Raw genomic sequence first — 13,384 nt, 5'->3', positions numbered from 1 at the left:
TCTCTAATACTGTGTGTCTCAGCAAGCAAGAAAAGAATGTGCCCCTATTTATGGGAGGCTTTTGATACAAAACATGTACAATGACTAATCAGTAAACATGCAGTGTATAGTTGCTAAATGTATGCGTTCATGCAGTTGAATTGTTGTTTGCATAAGTTCTATGTAGAGAGAAAAAACTAGTTTGACAGTTTTGTTTTACCTTCTTCACCACTTTACCAAGTGGTAGGAAGCTGCAGTGAAGCTTTTGTGGGTTGGCTATGTTGTGAGGAAAATACCCACCCAGTGTCCGCTGTCAGTAGAGTCCCATTTTACTCAATAGCACCAACAAGGGAGGCAAAACAGACACCAGGATTGATCAGTCAAAGCATAATTTTATTTCTCATTCAAGTACATAAAGGTGCAGCATCTAGCAACCTGGAAAGCTATTAAAACTAAAAAGGCTGGACCCTAATGTTAATCAGGGGAGATCTTTATACCTATACAATAGTGCAATGGGGCAATTAGCCTTGCAAGCAGGGAGGCAGATGTGTGGAATTCCTCATCAATCCCCAATGCCAAATGCTCTTTTTTCAAGGGCAAATAGATAAAAGACCACTCATCTAAATAAAAGCTGTTATACTGCCTTCTTGAGCTCATATATTTCCCATTGGTCTGATAGGCAGAGCATGTGCCAATTGCTCCTTCTTGTTGTCATAAGCTTGAGTTCCGTGCATGATTACCTCAAAATGGAGTCTCTTTTTTTCCTTACAAAAGGTGTCTTGTGAGGACAGATGATAAAGATTTGCCAAGTTTCAGGTCTGTCAAAATGTCCCATACAAAGTTGGAATTGGTGAAATGCTGCAGCAACAACAAAAAGGTTCACAGACAATCTACATACACTGCAGGTAGTGAATTCTCTAATTATATATATATATATATATATATATATATATATATATATATATATATATATATGTATGTATTGATTTTCCTAGCATTTGCCACCCCTGGCTGTTCTGCAAATGTGGTTATATAATCAGTGGGCCCTGCATATTTATATAATGAGAATCATCATTACGATCAAGGAGGAGTTGCTCAGGCTCCAAAACACTGGAGAGGATGCTCAGGAGCAACTCTTTCATCTTGCAATTCCATATTGAGATCAGGGCTTCATCAGGATCACCAGTTTTCTCCACTGGAAAACACATAGAGCATTGAGGAACGCATTTTCTATTAGTCTCCAAGACTGGGCTATATAAACTGGCCCACTGCTGTTAGATGAGGGAAGTGTCATTGTTGTCACACATAAGTTAGATAAAGCTTTCCGACTGCTTGCCTGGAGAAGATTCTTACCATGGGCAACCTATAAAGAAATTGTTTATATTGCTGCTTTATCCAGCCACTGTGGGAGTTTCTGACAGTTTTATCCATAATAGTCTGGTTCCCAACTGATGTTGCAGTGCAACAAATCCATGCACAAGAACATGTATAAATCAAGAAACTTGAGTAATTCAGCCCTTCTATCACCTGTACAAAATGTATCCAGCTTGAATTGATCTAACATTACATTCCGACATTACATCCAAAATTATTTTTACCAAGATTTTAGTGGGTATTTAATAGTCCCATATTTTTCTAACTTCATTAAAAAGTATATTTGAGGAAGGAAATGTGTGTGTCTCTTTGAATTAAACTCCTTGTTTGAAACAAGAGGGGGAAAATCACCCCATTTCCATGACTGATGAAACTGCACAAAATTAATTGCAAGACAGTGATCCAGGAAAGACTAAAGTATTTTGCTTCATCTAATGTTAGTGACATTCAGTACATAAAAAGTGTGTTCCCGTGGTTGATAAATTATTTAGCAATCACTAGCCTTTTAATTCCTCTGAGAAATTTTAATGATAGCAGATGGTGATGCCAGGAGGTACTGCATAGAATACTTAGGCTGAAAGAGCAAACTAAGAGTCCATTTCACATGTTGCACTGGGGCAATATTTTGCAAACATGGAGATTTCTCTATCTCTGCATCAGTGAGACTGAAATATTATCATTACTTGTGGATATTTCTGTGGTCATTTTGCAGTGTTCATTTTGCTCATGAAACTGCTGCTGATACCAGCTTGCATGCTTACAGTCTGTGATAATACTCTGCTATAATATAATCTGGAAATAAAATGTATTTTAGAATAGAAGTTGTATATTAGACACACAATAAAAGGCATATACTGAAGCACATAGTCTGTTAAATTCTGTAACATAATGCGTAGTACTGGATTATGTTGTGAGTCTGCAGTATTAAACCTCTGGTGTTCTTCCTGAACTCTGATCTATATGCTATACTTCTGATTTATACTCAGAACTACATTTCATAGAATTGCACTGTGAATATGGAACTTTGATGGATAACCTCTGGTTATTGTATTTTTTGTTGTTGTGGGGGACAACATATGGCAGACAACAATGCTCAAATGTAATTAATAGTATGATTTTATTGACCAAGGAAGAAGTTTGGTTTACTTAAGTACATTAAAAATTGTTTGAAATATTGCTCTTAGATAATGATTATTGAAATATTTATCATCCATTTGCTTCTGCAGAATGCACTTATGAAGCACTTCTACAAACTGAGCATTTTAAAGCCAGTTTGAATCTGAATTTCTAGTTGGCAAGCGGTACTCATCATGCTCATGCCGATTTGGCAGTATATGAACTGGCTGTCTATAAAAGAAACTTGTTATCTCTCTTTGGCATTGGGCACAATACAAGTCTGTTTACATGACAATAAGTCTTTGGAGTTAATTTAATTCCCTTTTCATACTTTGCAATGTAAAGTAAAGGGACTGAAAGGAAGACTTGTGACTGCTTTTCCCCCCAGCTGTCTCCTGTGCAAGAAATAAGACTGTTGATGCACAACTGTTGAAGCCACATTAAAATACTCTCCTGACAAAATGATTTTAAGAGATTTCTGGTGCTGTTGAGTTAAATCATCAGTATTTCAATAAAACACACCCAAAAAAACACTGGTATTAGTATACCGTATTTTTCGCTCTATAAGATGCACCAGACTAGACGCACCTAGTTTTTGGAGGAGGAAAACAAGAAAAAAAATATTCTGAATCTCAGAAGCCAGAACAGCAAGAGGGATCGCTGCGCAATGAAAGCAGCAATCCCTCTTGCTGTTCTGGCTTCTGGGATAGCTGCGCAGCCTGCATTCGCTCCATAAGACGCACACACATTTCCCCTTACTTTTTAGGAGGGAAAAGTGAGTCTTATAGAGCAAAAAATACGGTAATCTACATAGCATAACACTTGCTGTTAAATTTTGATACAAACACATAAAGGTATTCTTCCATTTCTCTTCATAGCTGTCAACATCTCCCTTTTTTAAAGGGAAATTCCCTTATTCCGAATAGGATTCCTCGTAAGAAAAGGGAAAAATTGACAGCTATGTCATCTTTCACTGTAAAGAAAGTCTACTTCATACCCCAAATATTATTTTTATTTATTTATTTTACAAATCTCTACTTGATTTGATCTTCAAAAGAAAACAAAGTGACTAATGAGTAAAATCAGCAATTAAGGCAAATTAAACTACAGATGTATTGGAAAGCTACAGTGCCCAAACCAATCATCCCATCCAATTTACACAGTTATTTCGTTACAATACTATTCTGACCCTTCAGCAACTTACTGTTACAAATCTGGGGTAACAGAGTATGGGGCTACAAGGGCATCCATAACTGCTAGAATTAGTGAATATTATAAATTAATAAATGATAGACTTCAGATAATATTTGGAATATTGAAGGATAGATGTTAGAATAGGGGAAAATACAGGTGAAGCTTCTTTTCCAGGCCAGGGGCTCACCTGGAATAGAAGTCATTAAGAATGGCAAAAGCTCCTAGAAGCAAGTCATTAACCCATCAGTTGAAACCATCAACTAGGCAGAAGGTTCTGACAAGGTGCCTTGAAGGCCAGAACCATCCTGGCAGGCTGGGACAGAGTCATGGAGATGGTATGCAGGATGCCTTGAACTCCAATGCTGCATTGCTGTAGAGAAAAATATCCTCTTTAGATGTAATGCTCTGAACACTCTTGAAAGTAGACCCAGGTGTAAATATGTGTGCAATGAACCATATTTCTTGAAGAGCGCCTGGAACACCTGGGATCTCGTGCAGCCAATCTCCAACTGGTGGAAATTGGGGTGTTGTTTAACACAACAGTAAGATTAGACTTAAGTCAGAAGCCAAGCTCAAACATGCTTGCACTTGAACTGTATGTAGAGCCAACTGATGGATGGAGATTTTTATGTGCAGGGGCATTGCTAGGTACTTAAAAGACTTGAGGGAAAGGAACATCAAGGAAATTTGTCTTTGGGCAGATTAAGATGATGGGTGGCTGGGATCTCATTTACGCTGCAACCAGCCACCCTGTTAGCATAGTTTTGGGTTTTTTTAAGGCAACGGGGAGAAGACAGGACAGGAGATTGGGGGCCCAATGCAAATTACTGAGTGCTTAGGTCCCATGGTCCACAGCCTAACCAACAACCTGTTTATATGTAATGCTTTTAAATATGCCATCCCTTGTATGCATTCTGAGGTGGTACAGTCATTTAGTAATTATACTTAGCAACAGTTGCACAGCTAATGGGATTAGTTAAAAGAAGCAGATCAGATGAAAGAGCAGAGTAATTTTAATGGAAGTCAGCACAAGAATAGACATGGGTCATTCTGCACAACTGGTTTTTGTTAAATGAATTAATGAGAACATAAGACTGGCCGGCTGGATTAAGCCAATGTCCCATCTAGTCCAAAATCTTGTTATCACAGTGGCCAACCAGAGGCCTCTGGGAAGTCCAGAAGCAGGACCTGAACGCACAAAATTAATTTGTTACCTTTCTTCATACCACTCATAACTTTGGTTTGTTTAGTCCAGTATTGTGCACTGTAACTGGAGTGTCTCAGACTCCTGCTTTCAGACCACTGCTACCACAGGTCTTTTGGGCTGAAGGTGCAATGGATTGAATAGGGACCTTCTACACGCATGCAAGGCATGCACTCTACCACTAAGCAGAGATTTCTCCATTCTTATTCTTTTTTAGTTTCTCTTAATTTATTTATAGAAGGGGGGAAAATCACAACATCACAAAAGGAAAACAACAACACAAAAGTTGCTGATCAACCAAGCTGCTACAAAAGGGGGAGGGAGAGAAGGCAAGTATCATCAGAGTTGTTTTTCTGCAGTTTTAAACATACTAAAATATGACAAATTCCCCAGAAATGTTTCCCTGACCACAGCTCTTTGAATGCAGACAAACAATTATGGTGGTTCCTGGAATAGAATGGGTCAGAGGCAGCTTGAAGGACACGTCTGTAACTTTTTCTTTGTGTGAGTTAGATAAACAGAGAAGATTGTCCTTATATTTCCTCCTTACCTTGTTTGACCTTGACTTTCGTGATAATCACATTTGTTTAACAGATTGAATCTTGCACAAAATATTTGTAGTGTGCTTTATGAGTGCTTTAGTTCTTAAAACATTTCAGCCTATTTAAAACTGGTTAGTAAACTTAATTACTTTTAAATGAATGAGACTACAGTTCACAAACTAGCTATTTTAGGGTAATAATTAAATAAGTTGAAAAGTACTCAGGAACAAGTTCTGGGTCATGACTGTATGGGAAGATTTATTGTTTTGTGTCAGGTATTTATAAGAAAGTACAATGAGATCTGGTGCAGTGTTGTGCTGGCATATATATTTGCTTTTTCTATACCTTACTGCAACCCATGCTGGCTTACTATAGGCTACTTTTATGTGTATTGTATCTGTTGGGGCTTGATAGGAGTGGAGGTGTGTGAGTTGTGAGGATGAGATGTGCAACTTAATTGAGCCTGAATCCCTGCCTAATATAATCGTGAACATTTTGCTGAGTCAATAATACATCTTGTGACAATACTTTCTTGACACAGGCCCTAGAAGTTCAAGTTAGAAACTCTACTCCTGATTGGCACAGCTCATGGAGATGGCCTTGGACAAAAACAAAGTGCCAACCATTTTATATTTCTACTATAGTGAGATGTAAGTAGTGTTAGAGGCCACCCCTATCCCTGCTGAGCCATGCATGGGATTCCCTCAACTGGGGTCTCTGCCCCTTTGGAGAATTGAAGGCACATTGGAGGCTGTCGTAGTTTTAAGATTTATGATTCATATATTTATACCTGCATGTAGATGGAGGGTGTACAGATCTTACAGAACAGGCATCTCAAGAGGAGCCTATTCCCCGCAGCAGTGGAGCCCGAGGCATTTCTCCCAGCCTGCCTTCAGCCAGCCTGCCCAAGATGGATCTGGCCTTTTCCTCAGATATCCCAAAGCTTATTCTCAGTTATGCCAATGGCCCCAAACTCTTCCTGTGACATCACGTCCAGTTACCCTGACAACTTTCCAAATCACATGTCAGCGTAGGGGAAAAGGACAGTTCTCTTGCATTGCCAATGGCTCTCAATGGCCCTGTATTGTTTGGTGTAGCAGTTCAGAGCAGTAGTGTTGTAATCTGGTGAACCGGGTTTGCTTCCCCACTCTTCCACATGCAGCTTCTGGGTGACCTTGGGCTAGTCACACTTCTTTGAGGTCTGTCAGCCTCACTCACCTCACAGTGTTTATTGTGGGGGAGGAAGGGAAAGGAGAATCTTAGCTCCTTAGGGTAGTAATAAAGTGGGATATCAAATTCAAACTCTTCTTCTTAAAGGCCCAGCTTGGCCAGGTCAGTTTGCATAGGCTAGCCCAGAAATTCCTCTGCAGCGGATATTTCTCCTTTCATATCCCAATTAGTTAAAATATTACCATTTATTAATTTCTAGGCTTTGGGTCCTCCCCCACAAATCTATAACAACTTTCACTGATTATCAGCCTTAAGTCTGTGGACACTGAGGGGGGGGTGTAAGACGTTGATCTACAGATTTACCCATCTCCATATATTTTTCTTTCCTGTCCACTTCCTTAATACATGCAGATAAATGTTAGTTTCTCCCTTTCAACAAGAAACCCTTTAGACTAACTAAACTATTTTTTTATTATTATATTTGCCTTGGCAGGAAAAGGAACCACATCACTGGAGAAATTTATGTCTCCACTGAAATTTATTGTTGTGGCCTTTTAGGTCATTGCATGCATATTATGGGGTGTTTATTTGTTCTGTTCATCCCATTTGCAGCCTGTTTGCTTTATCGCACGGGACTCAGCGGATCCCATTGAAATCCATGATATAAAGCAGTGTCTTTACCATTTTGGCTTTACTTTAAGCCAATTCACTTCTGTGACAGAAAGTTACAGGCTATGTCAATCAATGCATTTTATTGCAAGGAGTCCTCACTTGGGCTGGCAAGTTTTTTTCTAGAATGAAATTCTGGACAACATAATCATAATTTTACAGTGGTAAAATACTAGGGCTGACACTTTGCCCATCTAAAGCCTTCCTCGCCCTCCAGGCTACTACACTCTAAAATTACTATGTGATATATACAGTACTAATAGATGCCTACCTGAATATGGACTGAAAAACAACAACTGTATTTAGGCTGAATTTCTGTCTGTAGACACTTTTTATTGCGCATTCATCTTGATTTGTTTGCACACAGTGTGTGTATGAATTATAGGATGCATGTTGTTTATTAATCTGTTTGTGTAGAAGTTATATTATGACAAGTCACAATGCATTTTTATGTCACTTTTCTTACTGCAAAGTCTATTTTGTTTTTGTTTTCTTAAGTGAGTTTGTTGTGTAAGAGCCAAATCCATTTTAATTGCACAACCTGGATTTGCTATATGTGATTAAATCCCACAGGCAAAATAGCAAGTCTGAAAGCGCTCTGTGATTCTGGAAAGATCTGGTATGCATAGAATTTTTTCCCATAATCATTGCTCATTCCTTTGAGGCAGGGCTAGGTTTCTAATGACATCTCTAGGGGTGGTAGACTATATTATGCAAATAAGTACTTGTACACATCAAAGAATCCAGTTTCCCTTTTTAGTTTACCAGTGCAGAAATTGATTATTATTATTATCATTCCTGGCTAAGGCGCAGATTATAATATTATGTCAGTTAATCAGTAGGGCTTGACAGGTCTTGCTCAGTTAGAGTGTCCTGACTAACTAAGATATTATTTTCAGTTTCTTCTGTGAATAAATCCTGTTATATCATGAGTGATATATCAATGACATTTCTGGTTACACTTTTTTTTGGGAGCGAAGCTTTTAAAAACAGATTATTACTTTTCAAGTTTGTTATGCCACGTACGACTGAGTGGAATTCTGATAAATGAGTATTTATTGAATGTGTCAAGTCCTTTTAGTTGTACTTTTTGGGAATTAAGATTTTATTTTTTTATTTTTTTATTTGAAACGTTTTCCCCAAAAGATTATGTTCACCTCCTCCTCCTCCTCCCCCCCTTCCTTTGGAGCATTGCCTCTTGCTGTTCCTTTTGGATATCGAACAATTTCCCCAGAAGAATGTGCGAGGAGAAAAATGGGCGGGAACTCCAGATTGCTATTGTGAGCCGCAGAAGAGTTTGTCTCTTTAACTTGCCTGTCTGGAAATGCAGCAGCAGCAACAGCAGCACAGACCCAAGAATGGAAACCGCGTCTCCTGAAATATGCTGAAGCGCAGATATTTTGTACGTGTTGGGTTTGGGTGAGGAAAGCACCAAAAAGACGCGAGGAGGAGCTGGAGCCTCCGGGGCTGCGCCCATGTGACCGGTGGCGGCTGAGGGCTGGGGCTGCCCAGAAATAGCCGCAGCTGCTTTCCTTGCTCGGTGCAAGTGGGTAGCGCGAGGGAGATTGGCTCCTCCGAAGGATGCGAAGCCGCCTAGCCCCAAGCAGATGATGGCGATACGAGAGCTGAAAGTGTGTCTGCTTGGAGTGAGTAGCGACCAAGAGGCGGGGTGGGCTGGGGTGTGGGCTGAAGGAGGAGAGATGGCGGGGAGGAGGCGCTGGCTTCTCAAGCCGTGTCGTGGGGGTAAAACAACAACGCGCAAACTGAGGAACGAGAGCGAGGAGGATGCCTGCCCCGAGGCACCTTGGAAAGTTTCGTGGTCTTTGCAGAAGAGCTTCCTTTGTCTTCCCTTCGGCCCCCACTTGGCCAGATGTTCATTTGCTCTGCAAAGGCTTGTTTGGCTCTCGCTTCCTCGAGTTGCTTTCTGGGAAGTTTGGCAGTTGGGCTAGATAGGGATGTTAGGCAGACATCCCCTCACCCTCCGCCATCGCGCCTGGGATCTTTCCCTGCTTAATCCATTCCTGCTCTACCTCACTTCGTTCCACCAGGTGGAAATGGAGTCTTATACCTTCTGGGAGATATAGTTCTCACTGAGATGGCGAGCCTGTGTATGCAGATAGAAAATGATCGTCCTAGAATCCTTTCCCCTGACGTCCAGTTTTCTAACTGGAGAGCTTTACTCTCCCCCTCATACCAGCCCCCACCTGCAGTGGTCCAGGCCCAGATTCACCATCTCCATACGAATTAGTCCATTGTTTCTTTTGGGGTGGGGGAAAGGTGGCTTAAAAACAAATACTGGTGCTTCTCATATGCTGAACTACAGAAGGATTTTGCCCATCCCTCCTCCCTCTCTTAAACTTTCTTCCACAAGCTAAAATATGTTTTATCCAAACATGGTCTTTTGTGGTTTATCTTTAGCAAGTAACGTTTCGTGCTGGAGAGAGGAAAGGGATTGCTACATACTTCAACTGATTTTGGCAGTAGTTGGACAGTAAACGGCCCGCATGCAAAGCAGTTAAACATCAGACACAGCTCAGCTAAAATTTTGTCTTTCTGCGCCTGACTGTGTCCTTAGAAGAGTTTGCATCAGTTGTGCTAAGTTCCTCTCAGCTGAAACTTGGCGGGCAAACACAGACCGGTTTCCAGGGAGTTGTTTCTCTTTTTGCTTTCAGTGTTCTTGACAAACCTTTTGTTGGAATGACACACTGTTTTGCACAGCCATGTTTGGCTTATACTAACTACATAGACTTGCCTCCCTTTTATTTGGGCAAAACAAATAAACCTAGTATTAGTTTTAAGAGAATGGCATTGTGTGTACAACAAATAAGGAAGAAGAAAGTTTAAAAATCAGCAATATTTGCCAAAAAAGTAAAGAGCCACTTAGAATGGATTAAATAAAAAACTACTCCAGTGTGTGGAGATATGATCTGAAGGCACATAGGACTATTACTTTGCTGAAGCTAACCTGGGCTGGGTCTGGTCAGTTCTGGGATGAAAGAACACCTGGGAGCCACCTTACATATGCCACATTGTGTTCCATGATGGAAGAAAAGTGGGATATAAATGTAAATTAATACGTGCCAAACAATGCCAGCTACATAGCCCATTGCATAGATTATTTAGGTCAAAACTCTTGGAGATAAACTGTTGACATTACCAGCACGAAGGCTTGTTCTCTTGCAGACGTACATGAGAGTAAGCGCCACAGAACTTATTTTACAGAAAGCTGGCCTATGATTGTCCTATGGATCCACAGTAGGGTGTGCAAATCACTCGGGGGAGTCTTTATTTTGCTGTGCTGTATATTATGCCTAGGTTTTGGCCTAGAATCCTTCTCCTGCTTTAAACCTTGAGTACAATGGCCACCCACGCAGGATATAATCACCCATGCTGCAGCAGAATGGGTGGCAGCTATAGTGCAGAGGTGCTTTTCTACTAGGACGTTACTTAGTTCAATCAACATGTTCTTGTCCTTCTTTCTAAAACCTTTAAAAAAGTATTTTCTGTGTATCACCCTATTTCACTGATTTCGCTGGAATGATGGAAAAGATGTATGTGACCTAATGAACTACCGGTAATTGCAGAAGTTTCATTCTGCTTAACTTATTTCCATTTGCTATCCAAACCAGCTGTGTTACAGCATCTAAAGAAAAAGAGAAGTACTTATATTTGCAGCTTCTTTGCCTTTCCTTTTGTCATAAGTAACATAAATTAAACTGCAATATACAGACTTTTTATAAATGTTAAACAAAACTATTAAAAACTGCATATACCTCAGTTTTAGTAATAAAAACTTTTAAAAGTTTGTTGTGAGCATTTTCCGCTGTGTATTCCTAGGGAAGTTAAAGTGCAACATACCTTTATGATCTGTACATGCTTCTGTACATTTAATAGCTCATATAAAGTTTTGCATGGTTTATCTTATGGTATATGACCTTTCATTTTTTTAGGTTAGCTCTCTCCAGCATGATTACTGAACTTTTATTCTAGAAAATGTGGCATGGTTTTTTTCTTGAGTAAGCAAAACACGTAGCCAATTAAATTACAGTCCTATACCCACCTATTTGGGAATAAGTAACGTTGAATTCAGTTGTACCTTTCAGTAGAGTAGACATGTATAGGATTGTGCTGTTAGCCTCTCTTAATTCAATAGGGCCTAACTCACACGAGTGCATGGGATTGTACCTTTAGAGTCAGTATTTTGAAAAGCTCATTGTCTTGTGAAATCTGTGAATGCTAAAGTTAGATTTACAAGAGGCCTTTTAAATAAGATTCTGTGGATGTACTGCATGTACTAGGCTTGCACAACTCTCCAGCTTGTAAACAAATGTCAGAGAGAAACACAGGAAAAAAAAGAGGACATGAAGAGTTTCAGTTACACCAGCCAAGACTACTAGTCATTGGGAGGAGGCTTTGTGACCTTAAATCTTACAAAAGCATCAGCTTTGATCGTGATTTACTTACATCACCTTTCATAAAGGCTTGATGGTCAGTTTTTCCAAGAGTGCAATATCCTTCCTGTAGCAGAGCAAGCTGCCCTGTGTCAGATACAGATTATTAGAACAAGGCAGGTCAGTGCTTATAACAGTAAAATTTCATTTATATTTTTATAAGTGTTGCTGTATAAATAACAATATCTTCACTGTTCAGACCTTCTTCCCCTTTGACTGCAAAATGTGATCAAAGATGCATAAGGCTTTATAAAATCTGGGCAACCATACTTACCATGCTGAAGTCTGTGGCTTGGACTGTGTTCATGGAATTTCCCAGACATATCCGGACATATCCAAAATGCTGCAGTCAGTAGTCAGCGGAAATAGGCAAAATGTCCAGGAAAATCCAGGTGTATGGCAGCCCATATTGACAGTGTCATTTTTTCCAAATTCCCATAAAAATAGCACAAAAATTAGTTTTTTGGGGGGAGGGTTGCCCCCAAACGCTCAAAAGCTTTGGGCAAACCTAAAAAAGCTCATAAACTTTGGCCAAAAAAGGCTTCTGTCTCACATTTTCACTGCTTCAAATATGGGAACCCTATTAGAAGACCTGTTTCCATTAACATGTTTATTTAGTAGCATGTTACTGAAAAGGTGTAGTTTATGTATGCACTTAAATGTGTTATGTGGAAATGCATATACTGTACACCAAAAAACATGGACCTTGAGAGGGAATTGAAGGAATCCAATCTGACTGTATTCTGTTTTGGGTGGAGTACAGTACATATGGATTTAGATGAGGAGAGGAGCAAATGCAAGTGATGATATAATTTGAGATAAAGTCTAATTAGTGGCCCTCTAACCCACTTGCAAAAGAGGACACAGATTTGAATAAAATTTGCATATGCTTTGTGTCATGCAAATTGTGTCCTTCCTAGAAGAGGGCACGTGTTGCAGTGAGATCTGGAGACTGACCTCTTGGTTGTGGGTGGGTCCATTGGATTGCCACAACACCCGATTGGTAGGTCCCTCAATGCTGGGTTTCAATCTGGCCAATTGGGCTGCAGTCTAAACGGATCGAGGGATATATATAAAGCCATGCACATGACCCAGAGCTTCCTCTTTTGGCTTGTGCATCAGAACACCCGCCCACCTCTCCCTATTTTTAGGGCCTTTTGCGATTGACCTTGCTAGGCCGTCGTGTGTCGTCTGTCTTTGGGACAGGTACGGCAGGAATTTTCCCACTTGGCTGATTGGCTATTGTCATTTGGGTTTCGCCTGCCGCGCAGCAATGCGTCACAACTTGTAAGGTTGTGCATAGGCACTGGTTCATATGATAGGGATGGGAGAACGGTCCGCCATCCCTATGTGAAGAGTATTCTGTTAAAGGAATCCAGGGACTCAACTTGGTTTGGCCAGCCCCCGAAAAGGGGTTGAGCCCGTGCCTGAGTCCAGGGGAGCATCTGGGGAGTGAATAGATTCTGCTCCCAGGCTTTTCACCTTCCTCAGGTTGGCTGACCTATGATAGAGCTCTGGGTCAGCGCTACCTACAAGGGTGTAGTGAGCTAGTCAAACCAGAGCCTTTGCAACCACTCACTTTTCTGTAATGAATAAAGTTGTGGCCTAAATTCTGCCAAAAACCAAAACTAAAATTTGAGTCAAATGTGTCTTTATTTAGGAGGGAGGTCTCTGGGGCTGAACAT

The 13,384-nt window shown here is 40.3% G+C and overlaps 1 protein-coding gene across 2 annotated transcripts in view; it reads left to right on the top strand.

Annotated features, from left to right (window-relative positions):
* The first annotated feature begins 8,501 nt into the window (after window positions 1-8,501).
* RAB31 (RAB31, member RAS oncogene family) overlaps window positions 8,502-13,384 on the top strand; it is a 38,240-nt gene continuing 33,357 nt past the window's right edge. Inside the window, exon 1 of one of the 2 annotated variants that reach the window (XM_082234929.1) lies at window positions 8,502-8,650. In XM_082234929.1, coding sequence (XP_082091055.1) covers window positions 8,630-8,650 — 21 coding nt within the window. In that variant the 5' untranslated portion in view covers window positions 8,502-8,629. The other variant, XM_082234928.1, reaches the window with a different exon arrangement.

This window comes from Podarcis vaucheri (genome assembly GCF_965113315.1).
Source record: "Podarcis vaucheri genome assembly, chromosome: 8".
Taxonomy (NCBI): domain Eukaryota; kingdom Metazoa; phylum Chordata; class Lepidosauria; order Squamata; family Lacertidae; genus Podarcis; species Podarcis vaucheri.
Note: the sequence above shows the minus strand (reverse complement) of the source record. Positions and strands in the feature narration are given on the sequence as shown.